The 16,513-nt window shown below is 45.9% G+C and overlaps 1 protein-coding gene across 1 annotated transcript in view; it reads right to left on the bottom strand.

Moving 5' to 3' along the window:
- The window catches only part of LOC137429336 (nebulin-like), a 289,229-nt gene that overhangs the window by 93,280 nt on the left and 179,436 nt on the right, over nt 1–16,513 (bottom strand). Inside the window, exons 82-89 of the mRNA XM_078779632.1 lie at nt 7,513–7,824; nt 7,198–7,401; nt 6,622–6,726; nt 3,419–3,526; nt 2,939–3,250; nt 2,640–2,843; nt 541–645; nt 232–339 (exon numbers count right to left, since the gene is read on the bottom strand). Of these exons, the coding sequence (XP_078635758.1) occupies nt 232–339; nt 541–645; nt 2,640–2,843; nt 2,939–3,250; nt 3,419–3,526; nt 6,622–6,726; nt 7,198–7,401; nt 7,513–7,824 (1,458 nt within the window). The remainder of the gene's footprint in view (nt 1–231; nt 340–540; nt 646–2,639; nt 2,844–2,938; nt 3,251–3,418; nt 3,527–6,621; nt 6,727–7,197; nt 7,402–7,512; nt 7,825–16,513) is intronic.

The following is a 16,513-nucleotide window of genomic DNA, read 5'->3' as shown; positions in this document are numbered from 1 at the left end:
TTAAAAGAGAATAACATCTTCCTTAACTCCCCAAGATACATTGCAGAAACTGGCTGAACTTGGAGTCATGAAAAACAAGTTGTTTTCTGTGGAACACAGATATATATATATATATATATATATATATATATATATATATATATATATATATATATATATATATATATATATATATATATATATATATATATATATATATATATATATATAAATAAATGCAAGGAAACGTACATTGCTCACGATGTCTCGAGATGCCTTGGCAGTCTGGAGGGGGATGGAATCCATCCTCAAATCGTAACCTTTCTGTCTCGACTCTTCCCACTTCTGTCTGTAGACTTTCTGAAATACACGACACGTCCATTATTGGTCTGTTTGGTGTTATCCACACTTCGCTCATGATGCTGCGGAGATCATGGGTTCAATCACACATGCTCCGTTGGTTTGTCCATCTCCGATCATCCTTGTAATTAATACAATTGAGCACTACACAACACACACAAACAAAACAGTGATGACTCGGGGACAAACCGAAAGTCTCACCTGGCTGATATTCAAGGCATTTGCACGAGCCAATTGGAAGAGAGGAGCATCCGGCATGAGATGGATTGAATGTCTTTCCTTGTTCCACGCTTGTGTGTAGAGTTTCTAAGTACAAAAACAAGACCACAAGTTAACTTTTTTTTACAATGTGCACTTTTGTAGAAACATGCAAACTGCTTCAACCTATAATTTTAATCGCAGGTAAAGTTTGATACCAACGATTTACGAGACACCAGTTGTGATAGAAACTCTGCAATGAAGATTAAATTATCTTTTTCGAGATGCAACAAACTTTTTCCGAATTGGATGAAAGCCTAAAATGTGAATCCTTTTATTTATTTATTTTACAAATGTACACTGTAATTGTTTATATTGTACAGTCGTGGCCAAAAATATTGGCACCCTTGCACTTTTTTCAAACAACTCACAATTTTCTCTAAAAATAAGTTGAAATTGACAAAAGTATTTGGTCTCCACAATTCTTTATTTCACTGTTAATATTACAGAACCTTCGTTTTTGATTCAGGACTTAATTTATCCTTTTAAATCAGAAAATAAAAAGAAATGGCATTGACAAAATTATTGACACCCTCGACTTAATATTTGGTAGCACAGTGTTTGGACAAAATAACTGCAGTCAAGCACTTCCTATAGCCATGAATGAGCTTCCTCCACCTCTCTACTGGCAGTTTGTCCCACTCTTCTTGTGCAAACTGCTCCAGTTCTCCCAGATTTGAAGGGTTCCTTCTCCCAACTGCTGTTTTCAGATCTTCCCACAGGTATTCAATGGGATTTAGATCTGGACTCATTGCTGGCCACTTCAGAACAGTCCAGCGTTTTGTCTTGAACCATTCCTGGGTGCTTTTTGAAGTGTGTTTGGGGTCATTGTCCTGCTGCAAGACCCATGACCTTCGACGGACACCCAGCTTTCTGACATTGGGTTGAACATTGCGCTCCAAAATGCCTCGGTAATCTCCTGATTTCATGATGACATGCACACATTCAAGGTACCCAGTGCCAGAGATAGCACAGCAACCCCAAAACATCACTGAACCTCCTCCATGTTTGACTGTAGGGAAGGTGTTCTTTTCTTTGAAGTATTAATTTTGTTTTCTGTAAACAGAGAGATTATGTTCTTCACCAAAAAGCTCTAATTTGGTCTCATCTGTCCACAAGACATTCTCCCAGAAGGATTTTGGCTTGTTCAGGTGTGTTTTGGAAAACCCCAGTCGGGCATTCTCAGCAGTGGGGTCCTCCTGGGTCTCCTATCATAGAACCCGCTTTCATTGAGTAGGCGACGGATCGGGCGAGTTGAAACTTTTGTACCTTGTGTCTGAAGGTCAGCTTGAATCTGTTTGGCAGTTGATCGAGGTGCTTTCTCCACCATTCGAACAATCCTCCGCTGCAATCTTCGATCAAGTTTTCTCTTGCGGCCACGTCCAGGGAGGTTGGCTACAGTGCCATGAGCCTTAAACTTCCTGATAACATTGCGTATGGTGGACACAGGAATATCAAGGTCTCTGGAGATGGACTTGTAGCCTTGAGATTGTCCATGCTTCGCTACAATCTTGTGTCTGACCTCCTCAGACAATTCTCTGGTTTTCTTTCTTTTCTCCATGCTCACTGCGGTACACAGTGACACAAAACAGCAGAATGACTCCTTTTCTCTTTTCAAACTGGTTGAACGAGTGATTTTTTTTTTAATATTGCAGGCACCTGCAACTCACCACAGGTGAGTTCAATTCCAAAGTAAAGGAGAATCACCTGCTTGAAATCTAATTATTTCTAACAACTTCTAAAAGGTGCCAATAATATTGTCCGGGCCATTTTAGGATTTCTGTGTGGAATAAGCTAAGATTTAGTAATTTTTTCGGCTTTTTTTTGTTTTGTTCCACTGTAAACCAAAGAAATACAAATGTGGAAACCAAAAGATTTTTAAATTTCAACAATTTTCTGGAAGAAATGGTGCATTATTTGAAAGAAGTGCAAAGGTGCCAATATTTTTGGCCACGACTGTATGCATTTCGAAGAGAATTACTACGTATATGTCGTATACGGCTACTCAGCTTTAAATCTACTTGAGTGGATTGATTGCTTACATTATCAATGTTTTGTGAGTTGATCTTAGCCTGAACCAAGGTAGGATCATCAACTATGGAGGTGAACTTCAGGGTGTCCGGGTGCTGCCGGTACTTCTTATCGCTCAGGATTTCCGATGCCGCTTGGGCCCTCTGCATGTCCGGCGAACCAGTGGGGTGCCAGCCAATGCCACGTGACCACTCAAGGTCTGCCTTGTAAACATTCTGTCAAAAAATAAACCAAAAACACACCTTCAGTGGAACCAAGGAAACCACCTCAGGGAGTGATCATGAAGGCCGGGACACCGAACCAAACTCACATCGCTCTGCAGCTCGTTGGCGATTTTGGCATGGACATTGCTGATCTGGTTAGGCAAACACGTCCAATTGTGGGGGATACTTCTATAGTTCACATCGCTCAACTGCTGTTGACACTTCTTCGCAGCAAGCAAATACACCATGTCCAAAGGCAGGTGGAGCTTTCCCTTCTCCTTCTCGTAATCTTTCTTGTACTCCAGCTCATTCCAGAGCTTTGTCATGTTGGCGGAGTGCTTCATCTTGATATCATCTGCCAGATTAACGGTGCCCACGTAGTGTCCTTGCTGCTTACGATACTCCTCCTTGTATTTGCACTAAGAGAAGAAAAGTAGTTAGATCAGTATCCAATAGATTATTAATGTACTTCTCATGGTCATGTAATTCTCAAAACAAAGCAAACATCGCTCCATTCTGTGCTGAAATTACTGGATCCCCATCATATATGTATATGTCCTGTATACAAAAAAAAGTTCAAGACTAACATCACTGGAGATAATCTGAGAAGCTTTGGCTGCTTTGATCGGGATGGCATCGGCCCTCATGTCATATCCGTGGCTGCGGGATTTGGCCCAGTTCAGGCGATAAGCTGTCTGTAAAACCAGGAAAAACACTGCTTAGGATTGCACACCAAGCAAAAGCATAATACAATATGGTACATTCAGACTCGGGCAACATGAGGCACAAATCTACCGTACCGGACAAGGGCCAGAAATTAGGATTCGGTTATCGCGACCAGGATCACAATAAGGACCTCAAATGAAAGACTTTAACGACTCCAAATCGAACAAACGAGGGATTTCGATCTGGCATCACTGCAATATGGGCAAATCGATGTAGGCCATGGGATTCAAACTAGTATTATACATGTCTTACTAACTGAGACACGTGTGGACACCATTGATCATGGAGATATATTCACTGTATAAACATTGGCTGTGAAACACGGCACATCAGGTAACGTGCCTCAGCCAATCATGGAGATAAAATGGCTACCTCCACAGAAGTTATTGAGAAATTCATTGAAGTTACATTTGTTGCCTAAATGGTGCATTTTCTTCATCCAAGGATGTAAGATTTCTTCATCCAAGGATGTAAAGTGAGAAATCCAGCAATGGTCAAGATCTAGTAAATGTCAGCTTTTTTCATTTGAATTCAATTTCACTTTAAAATGGCCACCATTGCAATGACGTCAGTGCTTGTGTGCCCCCTTAGTTTATGATGGAGATTTGTGTCAGTAGATCAAAGTCTTAATTACCCTGCACGGGGTTAAGCGGGGTTAATAAAAGCAAAATAAAAAGCAAAATTTAAATTTAAAAAATGAAATTAAAATTATTAAAAACTTCTTCTTTTTTTTATTATTAAAAATTATTTAAATTAAATTAAATATTATTTATTTTAAATTAATTTATTTAAATTAATTGATCCCTGGTGTTGGGCTAGCGGCTAGGGTGCCGGCTTAGGATCCTAGGATCCTGGGTTCGAATCCCGGTCGATCGCTGAATTAACGCCAGGGGGGTTGACTCAGCCTGTCATCCTTCCGAGGTCGGCTAATTGAGTACCAGTTCACTGGTAATTCCCTGCTTGTCGTTAAAGGCGAAAAAAGGGTTGGCGTCAGGAAGGGCATCCGGCCGTAAAACATTGCTTCAAAAAGGGGGACCGAAAAACAACAACAACCACAGTTCCCGAAAAAGGCCAACCCCCGCTTGCGGGGAAAAATGGCCTCTAAAGGTGGTTTTTTAAAAATTTATTTAAATAATTATTAAAAAAGAAATAAATAAAAAATAAAAAAAGCAAAATAAAAGCGAGGTTAAGCAATTGGTTCATGTCGGTCCAACTGTCCGTCCGTCCGTCTCTCCGCCTGTCTGTAAACGTCAGTTTATGATTGAGGAAAAATTACTTCAATTTAATGTTATATTTTGAACACGAATCAGGACATGAATCGGAAAACAAACTTGTAGTTCAGCAATAGTTTGTCTCTAAATGTGTTCCGATCACGCCTGCACAGAGAGGAGTGAGATAATATTTTTACTTGGAAAAATAATTTTTCCAAGAATGTTGGTCTGTAGTGTTTGTCTGTCTGTCTGTTTGGTTATTTGTTTGTCACACGGTTTTTGGCCAGTTTTCAACAAATCGTTCTGATTTTTTTTTGTGTATGTAGGTGATTGGACAAGGGCGCACATTTTTGGTCAGGATCCAAATCCGGATCCGGATACTATAATTTTTTTAAGTATTCGTCACCATTGAGTGATGGGGCTGAAAACTATATACTGTACATCACAACATCTCAAAACGTTATGGACAACTTCGGACAAAACTTGGTGGACAGGTTGGGTGTGTGACAAGGACGAATTGATTCAATTTTGTTGAAGATCTCGATCCGGATATAAGAATTGTTTAATTATTTAAGTGATTCTTCACCAATGAGAGATGGGGCTAAAAACGATACTGCATGACATCTCAAAAAGTTGTGGATAGATTCCGATGAAACTTGGTGGACACAGGTTGGGTGTGTAACAGTAACGAATCAATTCTATTTTGGTGAATGTCCTAATCCAGTTGGATACAATAATTTTTCAATTTGATTCTTCACCATTGAGTGATGGGGCTAAAAACGATACTGCATGACGTCTCAAAAAGTTGTGGATAGATTCCGATGAAACTTGGTGGACACGGGTTGATTGTGGATAGATTGTGGATAGATTCCGATGAAACTTGGTGGACACGGGACACGGGACACGAGTCAGATACAATAATTTTTCAATTTGATTCTTCACCATTGAGAGATGGGACCAAAAATGATATATATCATGATATATCAAAAAGTTGTGGACGAATTATGACACAACTAGGTGGATGAGTTGGTTAGGCGACAAGGACAAGCCAATTTGATTCTGGTGAAGGTCCGAATGCAGATCTGGCCTATCAGTTGGGCTCTACCGAGCGTCGTTCTAGCGTTTTTATGCATTCGGACCCTGCAGGAACCAGCGCAACCAAACATTGCATGACCTCCTCTTTCATCCAGAGGAAGATTGAGGACGATGTTTGAATAAAATAAATTGAAAAAAAATTAAAATCAGATAAATTGGCCTTTAGGCCTCAATCGAGTCTTGTGCTAATACACTGCCTGGGGTTTCCTCGGGAGTGATCCAGTTCGATGTTTTGTGAAGATAGGATGTTGAGGTTGTAGATAGTGGTTTGTTGTAAACAACACAAATTGAATTATCATAATGTTTACACGTTGCGCCTGTTTTTAATAAGATTGAGCGAGTATGTTCTTATACCCCACCTGGGATTTTCCCTGGCATTTTCCCCAGGAATAAAAACAAAAAATAACCACCTTTAGAGGCCATTTTTCCCCGCAAAGCGGGGGTTGGCCTTTTTCGGGAACCGTGGTGGTTGTTGTTTTTCGGTCCCCTTTTTGAAGCAATGTTTTATGCAAAGTTCAATGTTCAAAGTTCAAAGCAAAGTTCAATGAAGCAATGGACCCAGGAATGATCGAGTAATTTGTTTGTGATTGTCATGCAGGAAATATTTAAATACTGTGCATATTTCATTGAATTTCCCCAGGCAATGCCAGGTACTCCAGCTGGTATTATAATAATAATGCAAAAGGTGTGGTTTTTTAGATTGTCAACATGACATGAGAAAAACCTTATAGGGCATAAATAAGGTTTGGAAGTCTTACATCACTGATGTTGTGAGCATTGAGCTTGGCTTGCAGGAGGAACGGAGTGTCGGGCATGACGTGGATTTGAGTTTTATCGCTGTCCCACGCTGCTCTGTACAATCTCTTGGGAAGGGATCGATACATCAATGCAAAAGGCTCACTGATTGTATTTCAATAATAAACAAAAATATATAAAGGTTTCTATATAATAATAATAATAATACACAGCAATGATTTCAACAATGATTGCAAAAAAAAAACTCAGGTTATTGTTGGGAAGAACCATATTCAGAAATTAAGGTGCCCCAAACTGTCAAGCAGGCTAAGCCCAGGTCCGACGTTTTGATTACTGAACAGTCTTCATCCAGGACTATATGACATGTGGCAGGTGTTAATTATCCTCCAAAGGGGGATGGAAGGGGTAGCTAAACATGACTGCAATATGTAATCAGTGGTATGCTTGAACAGTCCTGGATGAAAACCACTCAGTAGTCAAAACACAAGATCTGTTCCTTGGCCCTACTAGATGTAGTGATATTTTCATTTTTTTTATATTCCAAGAAAGCGTTAGCACCACAAATGAATTTTGCTTACATTGTTGATGTTTTGGGAGTTGATCTTAGCCTGGACCAAAATAGGATCATCCAATATGGAGGTGTACTCGAGGGTGTCCGGATGCTGCCGGTATTTCTTATCACTTAAGATTTGTGATGCAGTTTGTATCCGCTGCATGTCCAAGGAGCCTGCGGGGGCCCAGCCAATGCCGCGTAGCCACTCGAGGTCTGCCTTGTAAACGTTCTGTTAAAAAAAAACCCAAATACACCATCAGTGATGCCCAGAAACCCAATGACATGAAAAGAACCAATCTCTTCAGGGAAATATGAGGGGACAACACAAAATCAGACTCACGTCGCTCTGTTGCTCGGAGGCAATCCTGGCATGGACATTGCCGAGATTGTCCGCCAGACACGTCCAGTCATGAGGGACATTCTTGTAGTTCACGTCACTCAACTGATGTTGACACTTCTTAGCCAAAACCAGGTCAAGCATGTCCAACGGTAGGTGCATGTCTGTCTTGTACTTCTCGTACACCTTCTTGTACTCTTGCTGACTTTGGATCTTGGCCACTTTCATCGAGTTCGCCAACTTCAGGTCACCTTCCAAGGTCAGTGCACCAATGTGGTGGCCTTTTTGCTTTCTGTAAGCCTCTTTGTACTTGTACTGCCCTCCCACCCCGTCCCCAAAAAAAAAAAACAGACCACATGTCATATAGATGAAACCTTCAGCAGGAGCTACATTTTCAAGAACATTAACACAAGTAATTTCATACGAATGTTGACACATTTGTATAATACTAGGGCATTGCCCGTACTATATCTATATCTAAAATTATATCCCCCCCCTCTATTTACAAGAAATGGTTTGGTCCAAAGCGAACGGCTTGCGAGTGGTGACAATCCCCCCCCCCTCTATTTACATGCAATGGTTTGGTCCAAAGTGAACGGCTTCCGGAGTTTGGTAAAGAAATCGCCATCGCGTGCACAAACGCGCAGGAAAGCGAATGAATCGCAAATTCGTTTTTATTAGTTGTAAAACATAGTTTAACGCCAACATAGTTTGCAAACGTGAAATAAATGAATACGCTCTCAAATGTGCCATCCGAGGCAGAGTGTGCCCGCCACGTTCGGCACACGCGATAGTTCGCTGCTCTCTGATTGGTTGAATCGTTTTTTGGACATAGCTCGGTAAGTAATTGTCCGATTAATATGAAACCTTGAAAAGGCACATCCTCGGGTCCCCAGCAATATACCTGGCAAGTTAAAAGTATATCGGACCCGTGGTTGTCGAGAAACAGCGGTCACAGACAAACGTACAGACAGAGATTACTGGAATTATAGATAGATATTCTTTGCATTTGTAATTCGCAAATGTTTCAGAGATGCTTCAAGGATGTACAGGCATTGCCAATCTTCAGGAGCAGTGTGGGTCATAATCCTGGAATAAACCAGCACTGTGGCAGAGTTTATGATGAAAGGACTTTTTTTTTAATACCCTTCCTGGGATTTCTCCTTTTACCTGAATCTTTAACAATTGGGTTATTTCTCCTTTCCTCCATTTCCTGAATGGAGGGTATGCCACAAGCAAGCCTATATTTCCAATGTCCGACATGGCTCTGCTTGGATATGTGATAACGCTGGAAGGTGAAAAGGCAAGACCTGTGTGTCAAATCAGTTTCGCAAATCAAATACCTACTTAATTCCAATAGATATGGCTTGTCCGGCTACGCACAAGTTCCCTCTACAGCTACATAACCTTTCTATAAATAAATAAATAAATAAAACCACCTTTAGAAGCCATTTTTCCCTGCAGAGTAGGGGTTGGCCTTTTTTTGGGCACCGTGGTCCCCTTTTTGAAGCGATGTTTTACAGCCGGGTGCCCTTCCTGCCGCCAACCCTGTTAGTCGCCTCTTACGACACACAGGGAATTACCAGTGAACTGGTACTCAATTTGCCGACCTCGGAAGGATTACAGGCTGCGTCAACCCCCCTGGTGTGAATTCAGCGATCGACCGGGATTCAAACCCAGGAGCCTAGGATCCCAAGCCGGCACCCTAACCGCTAAGCCAACACCAGGATTCACTTCTTCTTTTTTCTTTCTTCTTTTTTTTTTTTCTTTTCTTTTTTGTATACCAGATCGAGGCTCGTGAAAGAGCTAAACATTAATCACACAAAAAGTCAAACCGACACACAAAACACAAAAAAACAAGGGGAGCGGCAGACAAGATGGGGAGAGAGGGGGAAGGACACAAATACAACATTTGAGAGCAGGACATCAGGAAGACTTGGGGGGAGGTGGGAGAGGTATAAAACATATTGTTGCGAATATGGAATTTGGCCTCCATATCCGCTTGTAAATATTCCCCTATTTTCTCCAATACTCCCCAACTTTCCCCGATCCCCCATTCCCTAGTCCCATTGCATGTAAATAACAATCAGTAGAGCCGACCTTCCCCTTATTCCCCCATTGAATGTCGTGCCCAGGTCCACCGCACCACACGTAGCCAACTTTCGGACATCTTCCTAGTTATTCTTAATCTATGTCAGTTAAGGCCTCGTTTCCATTAATTATGACTCTTCGTTGCACCAGAATGTGATTATATGGCACCAGTAGTGAGTTTAGGACCTTCCCATACCTCCTCCCATCTTCTTCCCCAAACAACAACAACAACAACAACAACTACAGCTACAACAACAACAACAACAACTACAGCTACAACAACAACAACAACAACTACAGCAACAACAACAACAACTACAACAACGGCGCGCGCGGGGAGTGTGCGTCCTCCCTCCGGCTCGGTTAGCCGCCATTATCCATGCGCCCCACGGGGTTACCACGAAGGGGCTAGCTGTCAGCTCCTCGTCAAGGGCGGAGCCTGGTAAACCCCCCCCGCACCCAATGAGAAGCAACGTGCCGATTCCACGAGGCGGAGCTAACGAGCCGAGGGCGTGTCACTCCCCGCCGGATATACGCAGCCGCTTGCCGGATGTGACGTAAGATGCGCCTCAGCTTGGAGAGAGAAGCCACCGCCACCCCCAGCGCGACGATACCTCCCCGCATCTTTGGACCGGACCGGACCGTACTGGACCCTGCTTTGAGCCAAGAGTGCACCTTGAGCCATCGATACCCGCTGTCCTTTTCATCAACCCCCGTGTGAGTCAGCCTTGTCCCGTTTGTCTGTAGTCTGTCCGGGGTTAATATAAGAGCGTGTCTAAGTGCCTGTCTTTCTGTGATTATAACTCTAGCCCCTGTAATCTGACCTTTCCGTACGAATATAATCTCCTCCGGAGGTCTTGAGAACTGAACCCTTGGTGTCGTATTGTGTTATTGTAATCCAGCCGGGTGTCTTCTTTTTCTTATTGAGCCAGCGTAACGCGACTAGTCAACGTTCGGGCACAATCGGGTAACTTGTGCGGACACGACGGCCATTCCGCTCGGCCCACCTTAACATCAAAGTCGTGTCTGTAACAATTGGTGTCGAGGAGTGAGATTCGGACCCGGGACTAAATTAGTTAGGCCCAAATTTTGGGAGGGAAAATCGATCCGGAGCGCGTACTGCGCTCGACAAAATCGATCCGGAGCGCGTACGGCGCTCGACAAAATCGATCCGGAGCGCGGGTACTGCGCTCGACGAAAGTATAACGGCGAAATTTCGAATTTGTTTTACGAAACTCGAATTTTGAAAGTCGCGCTATGGCGGATCAAGACGGCTGGGGTCCGGTAGGGGAGAGTGAAGCAGGGTCGGTCCAGGACCAAATTGAGGGACAAGAGGAGAGCGAAGCAGTGAGGGCGGCAGGTTCGCAAAATAGCGCCGTCACGCACGAAGTAGCGGGCGCGCAAAAAGGCGCCTCGCACGAGCGCGCGGTAGCCGAGCCGGCTGTATCAGCGGGCTTTAACATGCAGCCGTTTGACATGCAGCAGTTCATGGCACGGTTTAGCGAATACATGGCAGAGTCGAAGAGCGACAACGAAAAAAGAGCCAGGGAAATGGAGAAAATGGAAAACAGAATGGGGGAGCGACTAGGGAATCAAATCGGGGGGTTAGACAAGAAATTTGGGAAGTTAGACAATAATTTTGAGGAGTTAGACAAGAAATTTGGGAAGTTAGACAATAATTTTGAGGGGTTAGACAACGGGATAAAAGAGGTGAGACATGGGTTAACGGGGGTGGAAAACAGAATGGCCGCTCAAGAGAATCAAATAGAGGGAGTGAAAACTGGGTTAGAGGGGTTAGAAAACAGTATGGAAGGCAAATTGAGGGACATGAGGGACCAAGCGAAAGGGAAGTTAAACAAATGGAGCAGCAGATAGAGGGGGTCAGAATGGGGGTAGAAACCAAACTGGATGCTCACAGGGAGGAAATGGAGCAGATGAGGGTGGCATCTGGGCAGGAGATGCAAGTGATGGGAGAGGAGATCAGAAGAGGAGTGAGTGAGGAAGTCGGAGGAGTGCGCGAGGAGGTGAGGCACTGTGAGGAGCACATGGAAAAGGAGGTGAGAAAGGCGACTGTAAAGTTACAAGGGGGCATAGAGGACCTGACGCAGGAGGTGGAGCAGCTGACGGTGGGACAGACGGAGTTAGTGGAGCAGGTTCAAAGGAACACTGCGGTATTAGGAGGTTTAAAGGCGACACAGAAAGAACTAAAAGATGACTTGATAGCGACAAAGAGGGAATGTCAGATGGTACGTGAGGGACTGACAACGAGGTTGGACGAGGTGGTAGAGGTAATGGAGACGAAGGACCGGCAGGTGAGGACGCACCTGGAAACGGTCAAGGTAGCCTTGGAGGACGAGCTTGAGGAGACGTACCGGGGAATAAAAGAGGTGAAGCACAAATTAGAAGAAGTGGAAGAAGGGATGAGCGAAATTAAGAAGCGACGGAGAGGGGATAAGAAAGAGATAAAAGAGGAGATAAAAGAATTGGTCCAAAGTCTGTGTTTGGATCGTGATGATGTGCTCATTAACCGGATGAGGGATTCGCAGGTGATGGAGGAGAAGCGAAGAGGAAGAGGACCCGGTGTAAGTGGTGACCAATATGGTCGTGCGTATGATGCGCCAGGTGATTTAAGAGGCTTGGGGGTCGAGATAGACCCGGGTGTTCGTGAGAGGCCGTTGGTGAAGTGTGCGACAGGTCTGGTGTGCGAAAAAGGAGGTGTGCGAGAAAGTCCGACTCTGGGGTGTGTGAGGAAAAAGTGCGTGCCAAGGAGTGAGGGTGCTGGCGAGAGTGAGTCGGTCGTAGCGCGTGTGCGAGGGAGCACGTGGAAGCGCGGGGTGGTGAGTGTTACAGAGGGTGTGACGGGAGAGTGTGCGCAAGAGTGTGCGCGAGAAAGGTGTGTGACGGACAGGTGCATGAGGAAAGAGTGCGCTGTCAGAAGTAAGGAAGAGTGTCCACCTGTGGTGAGTGTTACAGAGGGTGTAACGGGAGAGTGTGCGCGAGAAAGGTGTGTGACGGACAGGTGCATGAGGAAAGAGTGCGCTGTCAGAAGTAAGGAAGAGTGTCCACCTGTGGTGAGTGTTACAGAGGGTGTAACGGGAGAGTGTGCGCGAGAAAGGTGTGTGACGGACAGGTGCATGAGGAAAGAGTGCGCTGTCAAGAGTAAGGGTGAGTGCGCTGTCAGGAATGGAGGGGAGAGTAGTGAGAGTGACATGGAGCGTGAGTTAGTTGTGACAGGTGAGCGAGGATGTACACCTGGGATGGAAGGATGCACACCTGGAATGGTAGAGCGTGAGTGGGAATGCACGCTGGAGTTGGTGGTGAGGCACGTGGTTGGGTGTGCGAATGAGAGCACACCTGTGATTGTCACAGAGGAGGTGACCGAGGAGGGGGCGCGAAGCGGTGTATTGGTGAGGTGTGCGAGCAACGAATGTGTGCCAAAGTGTTCGGTGGTCAGGTGTGTGACCAAGGCTGTGAGTGGAATGGGTGTACCTGGGTGTGTAAGGAAAGGTACGAGGAGCATGGGCACGGCTGGATGTGTGAGCAAGGAACGGGCTGCGGGGTGTAAGCGTCCAGGTGAAGCATCGACGTTAGACGGGGTCGAGTTTAGAACGACTTATAGCCGAATCGGGCCCTCGGTGCGTGCCGGGCTTCGCGTGCCGCGAGAACCAGCGGGGATCCGAGCCACGGCGGGTTCGAAAGGACCGCCGTGCGCGATCCACGCTGGGCCTCGCGTGGGACGGCCGCGTCCGTGCTCCACTAGGCGGAGCGGGCAGCTGGATAGGAAGGGTCGTTATGGCGACCACTTTTTGTTGAGACGTGCCGGCAGGTCGAGATCGGGACATTGGATGGCTCCACGCCGAGGTGATGCGTGGGATCTCGGCCCGGGTAAGCCCCCGTCCCTGCACCGAGTGCCGGACGCATTCAGCCGCTGGCACAAAACAACCAGCATCCATTGCTTGGCTTTACGAAGCCGGGCTTTGGACAGGAATTGGCGCACCGAGAGGTATTAGTGAGTCGACTGGGTGATGAGGTTAGTGTTTTGGACCCAAAATTAGAGAAAAACAAAATTTGATGATTGGCAAGGGATTGGCAGTAGTGATTGGCAGATGATGGGCAGTGATTGGCAAATTTTTAATTTGTTGAAATTAGATGTGCAAAATTGGTAGTGAGAGACCCCCGATGTGGTGGGATGGCAAATCCACCATCCTTCCCATGGGGGGGCAAAGGAGCAATAGCTTATGGGGTGTATGGCAGTGAAAACTAGCCCGGGTGGGTTAGGATATTGTGTGTAGGGATCTAGAGAAGATGACCTTAGGTAACGTTAAGGTTAGTTAGTGACTGATACCTGTAGTGGGGACGCAGGTAGATTAGTATGGATGATAATGACGTGGGAGCGCAATAGTTTAAAGGGACGACTGGGAAGCGCAAGTTTCAGAAGGGAGTAGTTAGCTGAGATGATGCCGTGTGTGTGAGGATTGAACAGGTGAGAATTGAACAGGTGTGATTGCACAGGTGTGCAACTGGACAGGTGTGTGGAGCAGTGTATGAGTAGTGAGTGTTGTGGATCAGCGCGAATGCGCTTGGGGAGAGAAGGGTGCCGGTGGCACCAGGTGTGAGAGCACAGGTGTGCAAGTACAGGTGTGTGGAGAGAGTTGGAGTGAGTGGTACGGAGTGGTGTGCATGGTGCGAAGGTGTGGATGGGGGAAGAGTGGACCCCTTTCACGAGCACCCGGGGCGGGTAGTGTAAGTGTTAGGTAGAGGGTGCAGGTAAATTGTGGTTGGATATTGGCATTTGTGGTGCGGTTGCAGAATGGTGTTGTGAATGGGTGCATTAGTGTTGTGGAAATGGCTGGGCGTGTAGCCTGTTAGTGTGTGTAGTTGGTTGGGCACTCCACCACTGTGAGGATGTCGGCCAGGTGAGGCCGCAGGTGGGCTCTGGGAGCCGGTAGTTGTGAGTGGGTGCCTGAGGATCCCGGGTGTGGATCGGGCAGCCCAGTGCCAGAGAGGGCACGGAGTGGGGAGAGAGCCAGAGGGCCTTCCCCTGGTAGTTAGGTTAGGGTAAGGAGCAGGTAAGCTCGGAGGCAACTGCAGTGGTGGAGGTGTGCAGGTGGGTAGACCCACTGGGAGAGGTACACGTCGCAGCCCAGAAATTGTACGAGGGCACCGGGAGATGAATCGGGGGAGTGAGACCCCAAATTGAAGAGCACCACAGTTTGGCCAATGGGAATTGGTTTTTAGAACCCATAGAGTAAGAGGGCCAATGGTTTGGCCGGAGAAAGACCCCGGGTAGTGTAAAGTTGTTAAAGTCATTTAGGAAATAGTTAGGATTGATGAACCTGTCGCACCATACGCAGCCACTTACCTGTGGTGATGATGATGACTCCACACCTGTGTTTTCTTTGTTTTGTGCAGGAAATGAGATTGCTGTGGATTTGTGAGACGCATCACGACGTGGATGAGACATTGGGGTGATTCCATCTCTCCCTCCTTAGGAGGGACTGATGATGAATTGGTGATGGCAAATTTTGATGAGAGTTGAAAATGGCAAATTTGATTGGTTAGGAGGGAGAGAAGACGAATTTGGTTTATGGGAGGAACGGGGAAGACAGTAGGGATGTTTGTTGATTTGTAAAGTAGATGTTTATGGGTAGTGTTGTGTTTTGTGGATACAGTAAGGGGTAAGGGAGGGGCCATGTAGGTTACCTGGTGGGGGGGGGGGGCGTACGATAGGAACGTACCTGTCTCACCTGGTTCCCATGTGCCCCCAGTGTGCATCACCTTACATTGCGTGCACTTTTGCGCCCTTACCACCTTACTCACTTGTCTGCTTCTTTTGTCTCCCACCTCCGAGGATCTGGCTTTGGGGTAGAGAGAGAGGAGAGAGAGGTGCTGGCTACGCAGTTGTGGGCCTGCACTTTCGCTGTTGGCTGCCTGGATCGATACACCATATGGACCGCAATGTTTGTGGCCACCCACAATGGACCGCAGCTCTTTTGCGGCCAAGCACCACCCGTGGAAGGACCTATGGGTCAACGTGGCACCTATGCCATAAAGGTGAACCACTGTTAATTAACACCACTGAAGGCCACACGAAGAGCAAGAGACACCTGCAGGGTTAGGGGTTGTCGCATTTATTTTTAATCATTGAACAATGGTGACTGCACCGATTGGTGGCTTTTGATGCTCGGGAAGGGTGCTCTGCACGTTATTAAAGGCCGTCGGCCACAGAGCACTCGTGGGTTGGTGTATCGATGTTGGCAAGCGCGCTCTCTCTATGCATAACATCTGCATGTGTTCCTCCAAAAACAGGTCCTGGATCGTAGTGTAGATATCAGCGTAATCTTGTAAATAATGCTCCCTACCGGCTGTATGTTTAGTTTGAGAATTCTTTCCGGATTCGGTTATCCTGTGGGTGTGTTTCTGTGAGGAGAAGGGTGCAACGTCGCAGGGGGACATATTTACTCATTTGTGAATATCTGTAAAACTGTCGCACTCAGGGTAGAGTTAATAGTAGAGGGAACTACATTGCGTGCCACACTAAAGTAGGTAAAAATTTATCGGGTCGGGACGCCCCGAGGGTAGAGAAGGGTGCAATGTTGCGAATATGGAATTTGGCCTCCATATCCGCTTGTAAATATTCCCCTATTTTCTCCAATACTCCCCAACTTTCCCCCGATCCCCCATTCCCTAGTCCCATTGCATGTAAATAACAATCAGTAGAGCCGACCTTCCCCTTATTCCCCCATTGAATGTCGTGCCCAGGTCCACCGCACCACACGTAGCCAACTTTCGGACATCTTCCTAGTTATTCTTAATCTATGTCAGTTAAGGCCTCGTTTCCATTAATTATGACTCTTCGTTGCACCAGAATGTGATTATATGGCACCAGTAGTGAGTTTAGGACCTTCCCATA

The sequence above is a fragment of the Myxine glutinosa genome, chromosome 6 (assembly GCF_964187855.1).
Source record: "Myxine glutinosa chromosome 6, kmMyxGlut1.1, whole genome shotgun sequence".
NCBI classification, from domain to species: Eukaryota; Metazoa; Chordata; class Myxini; order Myxiniformes; family Myxinidae; genus Myxine; species Myxine glutinosa.
Note: the sequence above shows the minus strand (reverse complement) of the source record. Positions and strands in the feature narration are given on the sequence as shown.